The sequence below is a fragment of the Lontra canadensis genome, unplaced genomic scaffold (assembly GCF_010015895.1).
Source record: "Lontra canadensis isolate GAN:19392208 unplaced genomic scaffold, GSC_riverotter_1.0 scaffold43, whole genome shotgun sequence".
In the NCBI taxonomy this organism is placed as follows: domain Eukaryota; kingdom Metazoa; phylum Chordata; class Mammalia; order Carnivora; family Mustelidae; genus Lontra; species Lontra canadensis.
In genome coordinates, this window is record NW_022631037.1 from 13,080,332 (window position 1) to 13,098,548 (window position 18,217).

General features: G+C 45.9%; 1 protein-coding gene across 1 annotated transcript in view; it reads right to left on the bottom strand.

Annotated features, from left to right (window-relative positions):
* Window positions 1-956: 956 nt before the first annotated feature.
* Window positions 957-18,217, bottom strand: part of CWC25 (CWC25 spliceosome associated protein homolog) — a 28,085-nt gene continuing 10,824 nt past the window's right edge. The window contains exons 3-10 of the mRNA XM_032871462.1: window positions 14,362-14,598; window positions 11,031-11,100; window positions 10,279-10,406; window positions 9,547-9,610; window positions 8,706-8,914; window positions 8,201-8,299; window positions 2,261-2,422; window positions 957-1,539 (exon numbers count right to left, since the gene is read on the bottom strand). Coding sequence (XP_032727353.1) covers window positions 1,425-1,539; window positions 2,261-2,422; window positions 8,201-8,299; window positions 8,706-8,914; window positions 9,547-9,610; window positions 10,279-10,406; window positions 11,031-11,100; window positions 14,362-14,598 — 1,084 coding nt within the window. The 3' untranslated portion in view covers window positions 957-1,424. The remainder of the gene's footprint in view (window positions 1,540-2,260; window positions 2,423-8,200; window positions 8,300-8,705; window positions 8,915-9,546; window positions 9,611-10,278; window positions 10,407-11,030; window positions 11,101-14,361; window positions 14,599-18,217) is intronic.

Here is an 18,217-nt window from a genome sequence, read left to right on the forward strand (position 1 = left end):
GTATTGTTCTGTATGGGAATTCGTAAATTGAGTACTCAGCACGTGGTTGTTCTTTAAACAATTACAAAAATAAATGTAGCCTTTATTACCAAGTAATAAAATAAAAGACATAATTAGCATAGAGAAGCAGGATGAGGTGATTAAATGAATAACAAGTGTGTGTTACTTTATCTCTGGGGAGAGACTGGGTTTTAAGTATTACAGTGCCTGGCATCTAAGTGCACATATATATAAACCCAAATTCGTTTTAAGCAGAATTAGGAATTAGCAGAACAAGGAACTAGCCCCGCTAATAAGTGGGTCAAGAGGGCCTGAGGAGTTCATGGGTCAAATGAGGGCTTCTGGTAAAAACAGAAAAGGGAAAGGAGTAAAGGCAGGAGACTGGTTCCATAAGTTTTGGGGGTTTTTAATACCTGACTAAAAAATAGTAGCAAACTCCTGGAAATACAGAATTGTAATAAGATTACTACATGATTAAAAGGAAGCCATGAAATAAAACAGCTTCCATTTTATTTTAAGAGCCAGGGTCGGAGCACACTGGTAATTTGGTCCTAACTCCTAAAATCATTTGACTTCACGGCTGCACTGCCCACATGGGAGCCTGTAAGCAGTGTAACAGGAGAGATCCCCTGGATTCTATCTACAAACCCAGGCTCCTCCTAAACTAGCTGGATTCAGAGGGGAAAAAAAGCTGACTTGCATTACTGTATTACTCGGTAACAAGATACAATATGGTTCCATTATATAGTAAAGTCACTTACCAAACAAGATGTTCTCACAAAGCTAACTTTTTTAAAAAGCATGTAAAAATTATACATTTGTACACATACACACTATACTTTTTACAGTTCAAAAGACAGTCCAAATAGTTCAACAGCTCATTTAGTGCTTTTTTGGATTGTGTCCCCTTCCAGATTCTTTCTCTCTCCTTGGCTCTCTCTTTGTCTCTCCTCAGCCCTAAGCTGACAGCATTCTGTCACATGATCTACTAAAACAAGAAAGATGTTCATTTATCCCACCAAGCACAGTCTATCTGGGCAACTCTGGAGAGAGGTTTCTGCAAGGTCTGGTCTACACTGAGGCACACAGTTCCCACAGCGGGGAAGAAAGTGGCATAAGAAGTATCATGACCACAGGAAACAGCCTTCCAGAGCAGGGTGAGTACTCACACCTAGAGTGTCCAGTGCTCACCCATTAAAACCTACAAGACACTCAGCAAAAGTTACTGAGTGTCCCATAAAGTGCGTTGCACTGGTTCTCAAAGGAAGTAAGCTGTTTCAGGAATCACCGGAAGAGAGTCACTTTGAACAGTGGTGCTTTGACAACTGTGCAAGAAGTCACTTGAACTCTTATAAAGAGAATTTTTAAGGGATCAACAGCCTCCCTGGAAAATTCAGGAAAGCCAGCAAGAGAGGGGATAGCTTTCATCTTTTCATAAAGTTCTTCTCCAGAGCTATTGAGGTTCTCTGTAGAGAGTAGATGTTCCGTTTCACCCTATCCTCCAGGGAGGAGGAAGATGCACTCTCCAGCTTCATGCGGCTAGGAAGACAGGAGAATATCTGTGAGTAACATATTTGTCAAGTGGTCACCTATCTGGCAGACTTAGAAGAAACAGGTTGCCAACCACAAAGCAGATGTAGAAACCTAAGCTCTTTTAAGCTCATATAGGTAACTTTGGAGTGGACTCCAATTGGAACTCAATTTTTTTAAACCAATGTCCAACAGGGAAAAGTTATCTGTTTTGAAAAACCAGGTAAAGCCTCATTGGAAAAAGGCCTCTTGAGCCATGAATTCTTACTTAAATGGAAAGCAAGGAGATTCAATGAAAATACCAATTCACTTCTCCTTCCTTCAAATCAGAAATACCCCACTGTCTAGCTAGATGCTGGGAGTAGTAACAAAGGAGGCCTGGAGGCTGATCTTCCCATTCTCACTGCACAGATACCGAAAGACCAGGAACACAATGAATGAATCCGCTGCCCAGTTGCCTCCTTGGGACCACAGCCATGAAAGCCATCAGGCAGCAAGAAGATGCACTCACTGGGGGCGCCTGGATGGCTCAGTGGGTTAAAGCCTCTGCCTTCAGCTCAAGTCATGATCCCAGGGTCCTGGGATCAAGCTGTGCATCGGGCTCTCTGCTCAGCGGGGGGCCTGCTTCCTCCTCTCTTTCTGCCTGCCTCTCTGCCTGCTTGTGATCTCTGTCTGTCAAATAAATAAATAAAATCTTAAAAAAAAAAAAAGAAGAAGAAGATGCACTCACTGGATAAACTTCCCATCCCTGGAGCCCAGCTTCTCCAGCCTCTGCTCCCGTTCGTCATCCTTGGCGTGCCTCTTGAGGATGGTCAGCCTCTCTTCCTCCCGCCACTTGGCATTTTCCATCATCTCTTGACGTTTTCGCTCTAGTTCCTCCGATGAGAGCTTTCTGTTGAACACAAAAACCATCCTATCAGGTCTACTTCTCTCCCAGCAAGAACACCCATACACTACAGGGACAACAAATTAGGTAGGACCCCAGGCTCTCCACCGCCCTGCTCTCTCTATGGAAATGCTCAACCCAGGGCCACCCTCAGCACGAGTCTCCTTCTTTCCTAATACCTTGGGCAGGTGGTTTCATCCAAATTTCAAAGACTTTCATACTCTCTCTCAGTAATCTCTGGAGTGGTATTTCTAAACATAAAATACAAAATATTCCGATTGTTTGCTCAACAACTTATTGAAGAACACAGGACTAAGTTAGCCATGTGACTGCTGACATCTACCATCTACCTACTGGAAATGCTTAGAAATCCATGGACATAGCCCAGGAATACACCACTTTAGGAGTAGGTTAGAATGCAGATGCCAGAAGAATTCAAGTCAATTCAACTTAATCTCAGAGAGTAGATAAGTCTTCTTTCCTGACTCATGGCAAATGAAGTCAGATAAAGAAGAGGAGGTGGTGAACCAGCTCAATCACTATTTAACAAGGTCAGAAATTCAAATCCATTGATTCTCAAATGGATGTGATAAGCCCATTTAAAAGATCCCCTTTTAAGAGGAAAAATACTTGGTGGAGTCTCATTAGGGAGTGGAGCTCAATTTTGAGACAGAACCTTAAGACACTAAAACTTAACATTTAGTTGTCTATAGTGAAATGACAATGCTTCATTTAAAAAAACCCATTAAATAGGGACGCCTGGGTGGCTCAGTTGGTTAAGCAGCTGCCTTCGGCTCAGGTCATGATCCCAGCGTCCTGGGATCGAGTCCCGCATCGGGCTCCTTGCTTGGCGGGGAGCCTGCTTCTCCCTCTGCCTCTGCCTGCCATTCTGTCTGCCTGTGCTCGCTCTCTCTCTCTCTCTGACAAATAAATAAATAAAATCTTTAAAAAAAAAAAAAAAACAAAAACAAAAACCCATTAAATAAAATATATAAAACCACAAAGAGAATGGGAGAAGAGAGGACATTGGATAAGAGATGTCTAAAAATTGTTGGAGAGGCGCCTGGGTGGCTCAGTGGGTTAAAGCCTCTGCCTTCAGCTCAGGTCATGATCTCAGGGTCCTGGGATAGAGCCCCACATCAGGCTCTCTGCTCAGCAAGGAGCCTGCTTCCCCCCCCCCCCCGCTGCCTCTCTGCCTACTTGTTTTCTCTGTTTGAAATAAATTTAAAACTCTTTAAAAAAAAAAAATTGTCGGAAGAGGGAAGCAGATGAAGGGGTAGCAACTACTTTTCAGAGATTAGAGTAAACTCAGCCTCTTTAAGTGCCCAATACTAATCAGAAGCAAAATCCAGGAAAGGTTCAGAGACTGCGGCACCAAGTAGCAGATGGAGGTAAAGCTGAAAATAAAGGAACTGATTTAAAGTCTATATGAGGAGCAATCAAGACACTCTGGGTCCTCATGCTTAACTTGGGGAAGCCAGTGATTATTCTCCCAAACAATGACAGGAGATCCTCCAGAAAGGAGACCCTTCTGGTAATTTCTGAAGAACTAAGCCAAACAGGAAATCAGGAGTTGCAGGCACATCGGGCACAGCAAAGGAAGCTGGCCGGGCCACCAGGGGTGAAAAGAATGTCTCCCAAATTGCCAGAAGCCAGAGTCAGAGCCATTGGTCAGGGAGCCAGAGGGTTTTTTCCTTCTATAGAAAAAAAAAAAAAAAAAAATTTTTTTTTTAAGATTTTATTTATTTATTTGACACAGAGAGAGATCACAAGTAAGCAGAAAGGCAGGCAGAGAGAGAGAGGAGGAAGCAGGCTCCCCACTGAGCAGAGAGCCCAATGCAGGCTCGATCCCAGGACTCTGTGATCATGACCTGAGCCAAAGACAGACGCTTTAACCCACTGAGCCACCCCAGAGCACCCCCCAAAATTTTTTAGGATGTATTTATTTGAGAGAGAGAGAGAGAATGCAACAGGGGTAAGGGAAGAAAGAGAGAATCTCCCACAGATCCCTCACTGAGTGTGGAGCCCAACATGAGGCTCGATCCCACAACCCCATGAGCATAACCAAGAGTCAGGCATTCAACCCAGGCACCCCCCTTCTATAGAAATTTAATGGTTCTTGGGGGCCTGGGTGGCTCAGTCAGTTAAGCATATACCTTTAGCTCAGGTCATGATCCCAGGATCCTGGGATGGAGCCTTGTGTGGGGCTCCCTGCTCAGCAGGGCGTCTGCTGCTCCCTCTCCCTCTGCCTGCTGCTCCCCCTGCTTGTGCTCTCTCTCTCTTTGTCAAATAAATAAGATGTTTAAAAAAAGAAAAAGGGAGAAGAAATTTATTGGTTCCTGGCAAGAAAACCAAAGAGACTGATACGTGTATCCCCAGCTAAAAACCAGTTCAAACCCAAACTCCCACCAGTAGATAAGTGCTGCCCACACACAATACAGTGACCTCGGCTTTAATTCCTTACTCTTACATATGAATACACAGTGAAGTATCGCCAAACATTTCAGAAAATGTTTCAGAAAAGAAAACATACACACAAAAGAAAAGCCTCTCACAGGAAAGAGACCAAAGGAAAAGTAAACGGACTAAGATAAAGCACAAAACTTATTAAAAGTTTACAATTAAAAATGTCACTCAGAGATAATGAAAGATATTACAATGATAAAATGAGAAAGGTTTTTATTTTTTATTTTTTTTTTTAAAGATTTTATTTATTTTTCAGAGAGAGAGAGAGAGGGGGAGAGAGAGTGAGCACAGGCAGACAGAATGGCAGGCAGAGGCAGAGGGAGAAGCAGGCTCCCTGCCGAGCGAGGAGCCCGATGTGGGACTCGATCCCAGGGCGCTGGGATCATGACCTGTGCCGAAGGCAGCTGCTTAACCAACTGAGCCACCCAGGCGTCCCAAGAAAGGTTTTTATTATTTTTATTTATTTATTTTTTAAAGATTTTATTTATTTATTTGACAGGGAAAGTACAAGCAGGGGGAGTGGCAGAGGGAGAGGGGGAAACAGACACCCTGCTGAGCAGGAAGCCCGTTGTGGGACTTGATCCCAGAACCCTGGGTTCCCAACCTAACCCAAAGGCAGTCCCTTAGCCAACTGAGCCACTCAGGTGCCCAAGAAAGGTTTTTAAAATGGAACAATCAAACATAAAAGAGCTCTTAGACATTAGGGAAGGAGCACATGGGTGGCTCAGTCCATTGAGTGCCTGCCTGACTCTTGGTTTCAAGTGATCAGCCTGCGGGCTCTGGCTAAGCCGGGAATCTGCTGGAGACTCTCTCCCTCTGACCCCTGCCCCCAAAATAAATAAATTTCTCTAAAATAAGTAAATAAAATATTTTAAAAATTATAAAAGTTCTGTGTTGCCTGTAAAAAAATTTGTAATTTCAAAAGCAATGGAAAATATTAAATGGGAATCCCACAAGACCCAAAAAAAATTTTACAAGAAAAAAAGTCTTATCCTGTAAAAATTGCTTTTTTTAAAAAAAAGGTCTTATTTAATCATTTTATTTCATTTTATTTATTTGACAGAGAGAGAGATCACAAGTAGGCAGAGAGGCAGGCAGATGTGGGGGTGGGGGGAGCAGGCTCCCTGCAGAGCTGAGAGCCCGATGCAGGGCTTGATCTCAGGACCCTGAGCCGAAGGCAGAGACTTAAACCACTGAGCCACCCAGGTGGCCCTTTATTTAATCATTTTGAGAGAAAGAGAGCTCACAAGCAGGGAGCAGGGCAGAAGGCAAAAGTGAGAACCTCAAGGACTCCCCACTGAGCATGAAGCCCTATCTGGGGCTCAATCCCAGGACTGTGAGACCATGACCTGAGCTGAAATCAAGAGTTGGACACTTAACCAACTGAGCCACCCCACCAAATTTTGGTGCCCCCAAAACTGCTTTAAATCGAGCACCTTAGCACAAAAGAGAAGCTTCATCTTTTCAGCTGTTTGGAGCCATTTTCGACCACCAGTTAAAAGAAAACATACACACAAAAGAAAACACACGCATTTAAAAATTCTGACAAAATTCCCCATTATGGCCATAATTTTTCTCTTTTTATCTTAATTCACCATCATCTTAATTACATAAAGCAACCTCAACCACCTGGAACACCAAACCAAAATGGACAATGAGATCACAAAATCTATGTACTAAAGTTTCTGTGCTTTTACTGCTGGGAGAGAGAGGTCTTGAGGGTTCTAACACATTTAAATCACAAAATTCGGGGCACCTGGGTGGCTCAGTGGTTAAATCCTCTGCCTTCGGCTCGGGTCATGATCTCAGGGTCCTGGGATCGAGTCCCGCATTGGGCTCTCTGCTCAGCAGGGAGCCTGCCTCCTCCTCCTCTCTCTCTCTGCCTGCCTCTCTGCCTACTTGTGATCTGTCAAAAAATTAAAAAAAAAAAATCTTAAAAAAAATAAATCACAAAATTCAACACAAATTCTAAGGGGGATAAAAAAAGGCTGATAAAGTATGACCAACTAAGTGATGACAGATGGCAAAAGGGACAGAACGACAAAGCAGGATCTGAAAAAGCACAGTCACACGCTGACTGAAAGCCTTAAAACACAGAAACAAATACATATGTTCATGAGCATTGACTGGAGGAGCAGAATGACCTCCAGCCCAGCTGAAAAACTGTCACCAGAGAAAGATGAAATTCTACAAAACATACTCTGGTGAGGCAAGGAAACATATAACATATTTTAGAAAGTTGTCAGTCAAGATGAAAACGTTTAAGAAAGTTTCTGTTTCTTAGAAACTTCAGGAATCAGGGGCACCTGGGTGGCTCAGTCGTTAAGCGTCGACCTTTATTTAGCTCAGGTCATGATCCCAGGGTCCTGGGATCGAGCCCTGCATCGGGCTCCCTGCTCAGTGGAAAGCCTGTTTCTCCCTCTCTCATGCTATTCCTTCTCCCCCTGCTTGTGTTCCCTCTCTCGCTGTGTCTCTCTGTCAAAGAAAGAAAGAAAGAAAGAAAGAAAGAGAGAGAGAGGGGGGGGAGGGAGGGAGGGAGGGAAAGAAACTACAGGAATCAGGCAATCAAGAATTAAAAGGGACTTGTAGGGTCTGCCTCTTTTTTAACATAGTGAATACAAGAGGTGGTGCAGACTCCCAGCTGTCCTCAACATTGGCTGCCTGTTGAAGTCACCGGGGAGCCTTAAAAATACTGATGTCTGCCCCCATCACCCAAGATCATGATGTCATAGGGCTGGGCTGTAGCCAGGTAATGGAACTTTTTTTAAGCTGCCCAGATAATTCTACTGTGTACCCAACTTGTTTGGGCAGTAAAAGGAAGTTCACAAAAGTTGCCCGGCTCCTCTCGACTTCTATAAAGAGCAAGACCCCTACAGACAGTCTTTCGTGGGCAGAGCCAACTCCCCTCAGGTCCCAGGGCCAGAGGGCCCAGGGCCGCAGGCCCCTGTTCTGTCTGACCCACTCCACACCCAGCTCCAACACAGAGTCCATCTTAGGGTGTCTGCCCTCAAGGACAGCCCCCTGCTTCCCCCTCAGCTGATGCCTCAGGAAAGGAACACTCTCTAGGGAAAAGCTTCTCTGTGGAAATCTCTTGTGAGAATCAACATGTTTACAGATGTTCAGAGACAGTCACTTAATCAATTGTTCATCAAGGCAAACTATTACTTTGTCCTTTCAATGTACCTTGCAGGGAAGGGAGGTGGGACAGACTGTTAGGACAAGAAGAATAAAAGTAGAATATCCATCTGCCCTGGTTTAATCCACTCCTAGACTCGGGCCCAGAGAGTCTGCAGTTCAGGTCCGGGCCTCCTGACTCACCTGGTGTATCCAGGGGCGTGCCGCCTTTGGTAGATCTCCTTTTTAGGCGATGGGCTCTTAGCTCGGCCTCTCTCTCTTCTGTTGACCTTAGAGTTGTGCCTGTGACAGATGCACAGAGGGCAGACAGGAGAAAAGCCTTTTCAACCCAGGGGCTTTTATCATGTCCCTCAAATAATGGGAGAAAAGCTAATGGTCTTAGAATTATAATCCAAACTGAAGAGAACAGAGGGCAGAAGTAGAAGAAAAGCAAACACATAAAGATACATAAGATTTGATATTAGACTCACTCCAAAGATTCTACATAGTTCAATCTGTAGTTCTAGGGGCCTGAGATTTACATTGAGGTGGCTGGTGGCAGGAGGGCAGGGGTGGACAGACACACATTATAAAGGAGATAAAGCAAAGACATTTGGAAAAATTAATGAGCAGACATCAGCAAAAGCAAATACCTGCTGTGACCAGCCCCACATTTATAGGCCATTTCCCAGTGAATTCCCACACTCACGCTTTGCTTGGCCTCGGGGACCGTGACCTTCTGCCTGGGGATCGAGAACTCCTGTCCCGGGCCCCAGCTTCTCGGGTGCTCTTCTTGGCGTGTCTGGGAGGTGAGTGGGAGGAGCTTCTGGACCTGGAATAATTCTTCAACCCGTGCGTTCCCTTTTGCTTGGCCATCGGAGAACTCTGCACTCCCTGGCTATGGTAGGAGTCCCTGATCTGTAGCATCAAGGAAAGGAAGAGAAGGTATTCATAGAGGCGTCTGTAGCTCCGGAGAAAATGCAGTGAAACAAGGAAATCAATGAGCACTGTGGTTCTGTAAGAAGCCAAGCAGACGTACTGCGCCCACCACACAGTTACCCCAGAGAAGCACTCGAACTTAGCAAAGTTCTCTACAGAATCCCCTCAGAGCATAGGTCCCAGCAGCCACCTGCACTGCCGGACTCTTCACCACAGCCTGGGCAGCCGCAAGAGACAGCACGGAGACCGGGACCTAAGGTTAAACCTACTAAAGAGAAGAGGAATCTAGAGGAACGTCCACCTGTCAAAAGCCATCAACCTAGAAGCCTAAAATGCCTGCGTTTCGTGGAAATTATCGGCAGAGGGAGAGGCCGAATGCCTAAGGCCCCACTGGTGGTGTAGGGTCTCTGCTCAGAGGACCCTGAGCCCCAGCCAGAGGCTCAGGGATAAGGAACGGGCCAGCTCCCCGGCAGCCCCCACCCTGTGGCCCAAACTCCAGCCTTCCCTCGTGATGTCAGGCGGGCTGCAGGAGATGCTCTCTGTCCAAACAGGCTCTCAAGCGAACACATTCTACAGCCCGTGGTCACTCCCTGAGATGCTCACAGCCTTACCTGTAAGCCATATCCCGGGGCTCTGGACAGCACAGGGGAAGAATCTGCCACCTTCTTTTGAGATCTAAACGATTCAAACACATAGTCACTGAAGCAGAAAACATCTCAAGGCCCAGTTTCAATCTCACGCTGAAGCGTGCTTCCTGCTCTGGACATGACCTTTCCCGCTGGTGCAGTCGCCCGGCAGCGTGGCTGTCTATGTGCACTGTCTGCTGGAGGACGCGTCAGCACAGTCATGTTTTTCCTGTGAAAACCCGTGGGCCTGGCTTTTCAGCCCCAACGCCTGAACACGTTCTCCTCGCCTCGTGCTGCTATTCCGGGGACTAAGAGTGAGTCAGCAGTGACAGTGCTCACTGCTCCCACAGAGAAGACACACAGAATGGGCCCAGATGGGCCCATTAATGCATTTTTTAAAAAAAAGGGAAAGAAAAGAAGGCTACATAAAATCCACTTCCGTCTTGGAAAAGTCACCAGCGGAAATGAAAGTCACATCTAGGAGGGCTGTGCTGAGACCTACAAGGTCAAGGTCAGCTCCATGAGGGGCTTCACCCAGACCTCCAATGGGCCTGGGAGCTGGGTGATGAGTTCTGTGGGCCAGGGGGCCCACATGCCAGTGCTCACCCCTGAAACCCCAGTGCCTGGCAGCTCCCCACACAAAGCACAGTCCGTGACTATCCGGAGAATGAATGAGTCAATGAGTCACGGCGGGGGGGCCTGCCTCCACGTGCTCACCTCCCCCGGCTGCGCTCCTCCTCGCTACTGCAACCATCACTACTGGAGCTTCTGTGCTTATGTTTCTTGTGCTTCTTTTTCTTCTCCTTCTTTTTCTTCTTCTCCTTTTTTTCCAGACTCATCTGCAACTAGAAAATAGGCAAAACATAGACAGGCAAGATCAGGGAGGGCCCTGAGGGGCCTGGTTCACGCCCACACTACCTGACTCTGTACCTCTGGCTTTACGGTGGTCTGAGATGCTAGCAGAGCTTCCTGTCAACAGGAGGAGGGCAAGTGCTAACCCCGCAGTGCACAAGCACCCCCTGGACCCCAGAGCGGAATCTCGGGGGCGGGGCTAAGGAGCTCTTTGTAAACCATCCCCAGAGCCCAGGCCTCAAAATTTCCAAATGGTCAGAAGAACGCCAACTTCACTGAAAGCCATCAGGGACTGCAAGATCAATTTTTACATTTTCCTTACCAACTAACCCAAAACACAATCACACGGTCCATCCTGTGAATGATAAATGGGCCCTAGGGGGTTGACATCACGTGATCTCTTGAACACACTGTATGACCAGGATTTCCACAGCATATCCCATACACCTCATTTCTAAAAAAAAAAAAACTAACCTCACGTGCTGCTTTTCCAACCAAGTAACATAAAGGAGGGAATCATTCTGCTTTCCCGCTCATGAAGTGAGAGTGAAATGCGAGAAGTTCTCAGGTTAGGTACCTACAGGATCCTACTAGTGCTTATTTGACGCACTACTTACTAATTCTTTGATTTTCTTCATTTTCACAGGATTATTCAACACCTCTCTTTTTTTCTCCTCCTCCTTCTTCCTAAAAAAAAAAAAAAAAAAAGGAAATGATAAAAAATCATGACTCTCTCTTTTGGCAAAGGGATTAAGTCATTCACTCTACTCTCAACCAAGTCTACACAGCGATCTTTTTTTTCCAAATGCACACGGAAAGGCTCTGGGTGGAAAGCTGCATGGTGTTGTGGAAGCCTTCGGGTTTATTCCTCAAACCTACAGAAGGGACTGAATGCTGGGGGGCATGGCCACACTACGCCCCTGTGGTAAAGAGCGTGTGTGGGCTGTTCCTTGGTAGGCTTTATGCTCAGGGCTTCCCAGCTGGTTGAGTAAATGGGGGGAGGGCATCCTGTGTATCAACTGGCTGCAGCATTTCAATGCCACCTGCACTACTTAGCACGACAACCAGCTGGGAAACAAAGAGAATAGATTCCTCTTTCAAAAAGTCTTACTCTAGGGGCACCGGGGCGGCTCAGTCAGTTGAGTGTCCAACTCTTGATCTCAGCTCAGGTTGGGATCTCAGCGTCATGAGACAGTGCCTTGCATCCAGCTCCACACTCAGTGGGGAATCTGCTTGAGATTCTCTCTCTCCCTCTTCCTCTGCCCCTTTCCCACCTCTCAACAATAAATAAAATCAATCTTTAAAAAAGAAAAAAAAGGGGTGCCTGGGTGGCTCAGTGGGTTAAAGCCTCTGCCTTTGGCTTGGGTCTCGGTCCTAGGGTCCTAGGATCGAGCCCCGCATTGGGCTCCCTGCTCGGCGGGGGGCCTGCTTCCCTTCCTCTCTCTCTGCCTCCCTCTCTGCCTACCTGTGATCTCCGCCTGTCAAATTAAAAAAAAAAAGAAAGAAAAAGAAAAAAAAATTTGGGCCCCTGGGTGGCTCAGTAGGTTACATGTCTGCCTTTGGCTCAGGTCATGATCCCAGGGAAACCTGCTTCTCCCTCTGCCTGTCACTCCCCCTGCCTGTGTGCTCGCTCGCTGTCTTTCTGTCAAATAAATAAATAAAATCCTTAAAAAAAAAAAAAAGTTCTTACTCTCATTTATTGCTCATGAGGGTAAACTGGTCAGCCTCCATGGAAGATAATTTGGCAACACTTATCACAACCTGTGTGCTCTTTAATCCTATAAATTCTTAAGAATTTGTGGGGCACCTGGGTGGCTCAGTGGGTTAAAGCCTCTTCCTTCAGCTCAGGTCATGATCCCAGGGTCTTGGGATCGAGCCCTGCATCAGGCTCTCTGCTCAGCAGGGAGCCTGTTTCCCCTTCTCTCTCTGCCTGCCTCTCTGCCTACTTATGATCTCTGTCGATTAAATAAATAAAACCTTAAAAAAAAAAAAGAATTTGTTACTGTAAGGATATAATCCAGGAAGGTCTCTACAAAGCTGTCCACATTATAACAATGAAAATTTGGAAACAAGTTAGGGCCCAGTAAGAGAATATTAATCAATAAATTATGGTATATCCACACAATGCAGACATAAAAAGAACAGTACTATAAAAGCACAGTTAATGACATAGAAAGAGGTCTCCTATATTTAACGTGGTGAAAAAAAGGAGTTTATAAAATAATATGCATAATATCTGTACATCCATGTTCAGAACAAACATTATTCACAACAGCCAAAAAGGGGGAAAAACCCAAACGTCCACTGACAGATGAAGAGACAAACAGAATCTGTATGACAGAGTATTATTCGGCCTTAAGAAGGGAGGAGGGCGCCTGGGTGGCTCAGTCGGCTGAGTGACTGACTATAGACTTCGGCTCGGGTTGTGGGTGCGGGCTCTTCGTTGGGCTCTCCGCTCAGCAGGGAGTCTGCTTGAGGTTCTCTCTCTCCCTCTGGCCCTGGCCCTGCTCTCCTGCACTCTCTAAAACACATAAAGTCTCAAAAAAAAAAAGGAGGGGTGGAAGAAATTCTGACTCATGCTATAAGGCAGATGAACCTGGGAAGACCTTATGCTGAGTGAATAAGCCAGTCCCACAAAAAGATAATTACTGTGCGATTTCCCTTAGGTGAGATTCCTAGAGGAGTCAAGCTCACAGACACAGGAAGTGGTATGGTGGTTCCCAGGGGCTGGGGGGAGGGGAAACATGGACTTCTTGTTTCATGGGTAAAGAGTTTTCAGTTTTGCAAGGTGAAAAACCCCTGAAGATGGTTGGTGCTGATGGCTGCCCAATAGGGTGAATGTACTTATTGCCACTGGGCTGTACACTTACAGGTGGTTAAGACTGTAAATTTTACAGGGTGCCTGGGTGGCTCAGTTGGTTAAGCGACTGCCTTCAGTTCAGGTCATAATCCTGGAGTCCCGGGTTGGAGTCCCGCATCGGGCTCCCCACTCAGCAGGGTGTCTGCTTCTCCCTCTGACCCTCCCCATCTTGTGCTCTCGCTCTCATTCTCTCTCTTTCAGATAAATAAACAAAATCTTTAAAAAAAAAAACTGTATATTTTATGTTAGGCTTTATGAACCACGATTTAACTAATTAAGCTAACAAAATGGGAGAAAAAATTTGCACATACATACACAGTATCATTACATACATCTATGTGATATTTTTACCATGTAAATACCTTTAAAATTTTTTCAAAATTAGAAATATAAATGACAAATGTTTTTCAATGTTCAACCTTATACACCTGAAATAAAATGCTACAAATTAAACCAAAAAAATTAAGAGGCACAGCATGAGTTGGCTCCCAAAACTTAACTCTACTTCGATATGTTACATATTAGAGTTTTAAGGAAGATTCTAAGGTTTCTTTTTTTTTTTTTTTTAAAGATTTTTATTTATTTATTTGACAGACGGAGATCACAAGTAGGCAGAGAAGCAGGCAGAGAGAGAAGAGGAAGCAGGCTCCCCGCTGAGCAGAGAGCCCAATGCAGGGCTCGATCCCAGGACTCTGGGATCACGACCCGAGCCAAAGGCAGAGGCTTTAACCCACTGAGCCAAAAAAAGGGGTTGGGGAGTTAGAAGTCCTGCTCACCCACCTATCCCGCTTTGTACATATCCCCAAATTCCCAAGAAGCTGCCAGCCTTTCTCACCATGCTTCTAACTCCTATTTTGTTCAAAGGCCAAGGGTAAATGAATAATCTGGTCTGTCTGGTCCACCTGCCATCTCTTATCACATGGCCTACATAAGAAGCCCTTGATGGATCCTCCTTCCCAACATCAGGGGAACCAAATGGAGACAAAGCCTTTTACAGGGCAGAAAAAGCCAAGAGGAAACCCAATTGCAAAGCCAAGCAACTCTGGAAAAAAAAAAAAAGCAAACCCTTCCTAGCCCGTCATCAGTACCTGATGATGAAGAGTGGGTCCTCCCGGATTTTGCTGGCCATGTCAAGAAGGGAATTGGCACCAGAAGGGGCAAAAATGGAGCCTGGGAGTAGTCCAGTCTCCGAAGAACAACCTGCCTCCTTCTCCTCCATCTTCTCAAAAACATACTTGTCGATGGGGCGCCCCAGCAAGTACTCATCGCGGTTCACCATCCCGCCAGGACCCTGATACATCCAGTCCAGTTTTTCCTCTTTTTTCCTGGTTCAAGACAAAAAAACACAATCAAAGGAAATGTCAACTCTTACAGACCTACACATACCACTGAGCACGAGGGACAGAGGACTCCAGCTGGTAGGAGCCGGACGGGCTCTCCAGGTGCCTCGCAGGGCTACACCCTGAGCTCCATGTGGCGCACGGAAAGACCCGGGGCTCACCATTCACTGGAGATCGTTTCCACACGCTTGATGCCATTTCTGTGGAGAAAATTATCCCTCAACCTGGGATTGGACATTTGCTCAGGGCTTCTCAAGCCTCCTTTACCCAGCCTGCAGGTTATGCTTTTATTCTGAGGCAAATTGGAAACCATACACAGATTCTGGATCATCTCATTACCTAGAATGATATCAGTGACCGCATACGCAGTTGTGCGGGGTGTGTTTGGCTGTGGGTTGTCACATGGGCACAAGCAGTAATTCTTCACTTGGGAAGATAATGAGAAAAGACCAGAGGTGACTAAATAAGTTAATTATGCTTTCAAGCCAAAAGAGGGGGGGGCCAACTTATGTCCAATGTTTGCCAAACAAATATTGCCCTGAGGTTCTGAGAGAAAAAAGTGGTCGGAAAATCGAACGAACCTCACACAACAGACAGTAAAGGCTGACTGACTGTGGCTGGCTGACTGACAAGTGCCTGTGTGGAAGGGCCGAAACCACACTCACGCTGCAAGAGGCAAAGTAGTTTCATCAAAACAGTATTATCTGTAACATTAAATTCAATGCTTTTTGAATATGGCTTCTTAACATTTGTGTATTTATTTTCACTTAGGATTCCACAACAACTGTAAGCATAAAGAATGTCCTCCTAAGTTATGTCTTTTGGACATTTTTTCTTTTTCTTTTTTTAAAGATTTTATTTATTTATTTGACAGAGATCACAAGTAGACAGAGAGACAGGCAGAGAGAGAGGGGGAAGCAGGCTCCCAGCTGAGCAGGGAGCCCAATGCGGAGCTCAATCCCAGGACCCTGGGATCATGACCTGAGCCAAAGGAAGAGGCTTTAACCCTCTGAGCCACCGAGGCGCCCCTGGACATTTTTTCTTAAGATTTTATTTATTTGAGAGAGAAAGAGAGAGTGCACATGGGGCAGGGGGTAGGATAGGGGAGGAACAGAGATAGGAGAAGCAGACTCCCCACTGAGCAGGGAGAGCTACATGGGCCTTGATCCCAGGACTCGGAGATCATGACCTGACCTGACCTGAAAAACAGACACTAATTGACGGAGCCACCCAGGTGCCCTGGTTTAAAACATTCTTAATAAAAATGTCCAGGGGTGCCTCAGTGGCTCCGTCGGTTAAGTGTCTGACTCTTCATTTTGGCTCAGGTCATGATATCAGGGTTGTGGGATCAAGCCCTGCATCAGGCTCTGCACTCAGCGGAGTCTGCTGGAGACAGTCTCTCTCCCTCCTTCCCTCCCCACACTCACGCTCTCTAAAATAAATAAATAAATAAAATCTTAAAAAAAAATAGTATTTTAAACCAATAACGGAGGGGCATAACCCTTTAGTTTTAGTTTGTTGGGTTTTCTTTTTTTTTCCTATTAAAACGATTGATTTGAAAACCCCTATAGAATTAAGAACTGATTATGGGCCACTGCTGTCGGGCTCCACCCAGCTTATGTGGCCTCATTCACATCACTGGAGTCAAGATGGAGGAGTAGAGCGAGGGCCATGCCCTGTGGGGGGCCTTTATGATGAGTACCATAGATACTGGTATCTTTCAGGCAATTAAAGGTTCTCACCATTCTCCAGGTGGAATAAACCAGAGACTTCAAGGGAGTTTGAGAGCTATTAAAATCAGGCCTCCACAGCTGGGCAGTAACTTTACAGTTGAGGGAGGTCTGTTTTCCACCACTAACTGTTGAAGGGTTCAAGCAAGGGGCAGGAAGATCTCTGGAACTCCATCACAGGTGCTGCCTTAACAGGAGCCACACTGGCAGCAAGAAATGGACCAGAGGCCATGGCTGTTGGGTCAGCTGTGATGGGCGCTCCAAGGTTTAACTGGAGGAGCTGGTATCTGGTGGATAAGACTTGCCTTTGTGCAGTTTCCCAGGGGTCCTCAGTCTGCTGAAGACCTCTCCCCCAGCTGCCTTCAACCCAGTTACCATCCTCACCATTGGAGACTATGGACAATGCCAACAGGACTTCTTTCCCAGGATTTCTTGAACAGGGTAAGTTGTAGTTCAAGAAGGATTTGGGAAGACCAAGGCATCAGAAGAGTGCATGGCACAAAGTTAAGTACTAAATCAGCACTATCTGGTCCTTCTATTAGCTGTGTAGGTGTTTCTCTCTCCTACCAGGTTTCCTTAAACTCCTAGGTAGCTGGGACCATAGTGTACTCACCTATGAATCCCAGACAACTGCCTAATGATCGTGTGTTCCATGTGTGCTGACTTAGGGTCAACGGATCTTGAGCGGGGTGGTCCTTTTTGAAAGGAAAGGAGGTCTTGGGGATTGGGTCAGAGGAACTTTCAAAGGACATGTCAAAGACGATCGGAAGGACCATGCCTATGCATGCCTGCCACTAACAGGGACGGGGAAGCTGAGGAAAGAAGATGCATGTATCCATTTGTAAACATTTACTCTGCTACGTCCGAGGAGCCAGACAGATGAGGAAGGGCAGAGGATGACAAAGATTCAGGCAGCCAAGTCGCTCATAAGCTTCTGGATGAGGCACAGATGTCTGCGCATTGCCAAGCGGTGCTGACGGGAGCTAAGCATGTCCTGAGGGGACTCAGAGAATCATCACAGGAAGGTGACAAGCGGCACTGCAGGAGTGAAGACAATGTGACAGAGCATAAAAGGAAAGGAGCAGCTAGGAGATGAGGGAGAAGCTAAGTAAGTGAAGGAAAGAGAAGACCTGACTGGAAGATGTAGAAGGATGATCTACCTGTAGGCCAGGAAGCAAAGAGGTCTCTGGGGAGGGATAACTGGGTCAAATATTGAGGAAAGGATATTAAAAAATGAAGACGGGGTGCCTGGGAGGCTCAGTAGGTTGAGCGTCTGACTCTTGATATCAGCTCAGGTCCTGATCTCAGGGCTATGGGATCAAGCCCCGAGTCAGGCTTCACACTGGAGTCTGCTTGAGATTCTCTCCCTCTGCTCCTGCCCTCACTCATGCACGTGCGTGCACTCTCTCTCTTAAACAGAGAAATAAATAAATGCATACATACATACGTACATAGAATCAATCTTACAAACAACCAAAAACAAAAACCAAAGACAGATAATTTTATAAAATAGTATTTTCATGGCTCTGTTGAGTCTTGAAGGGACCCAACAAGTACCAGTCCTACTCAGGCCCTCTAGTAAGAGAACACATTGAATTGCCGAGCTCCAGGGCCGCAGAACTTGGTCTGGTTCCACCACTACCCAGCTGGGTAACTACTTCTGTGCATGCAAGTTACTTTCCTATCCCATGTCTAAAACAGAGCTAGTAACCACCATCTCTTACTGTTAACTCTGAGATTTTTTTTTAATTTTTATTTTTAAATTTTTTTTTAAGATTTTATTTATTTGACAGAGAGAGATCACAAGTAGATGGAGAGGCAGGCAGAGAGAGGGAGAGAGAGAGGGAAGCAGGCTCCCTGCCGAGCAGAGAGCC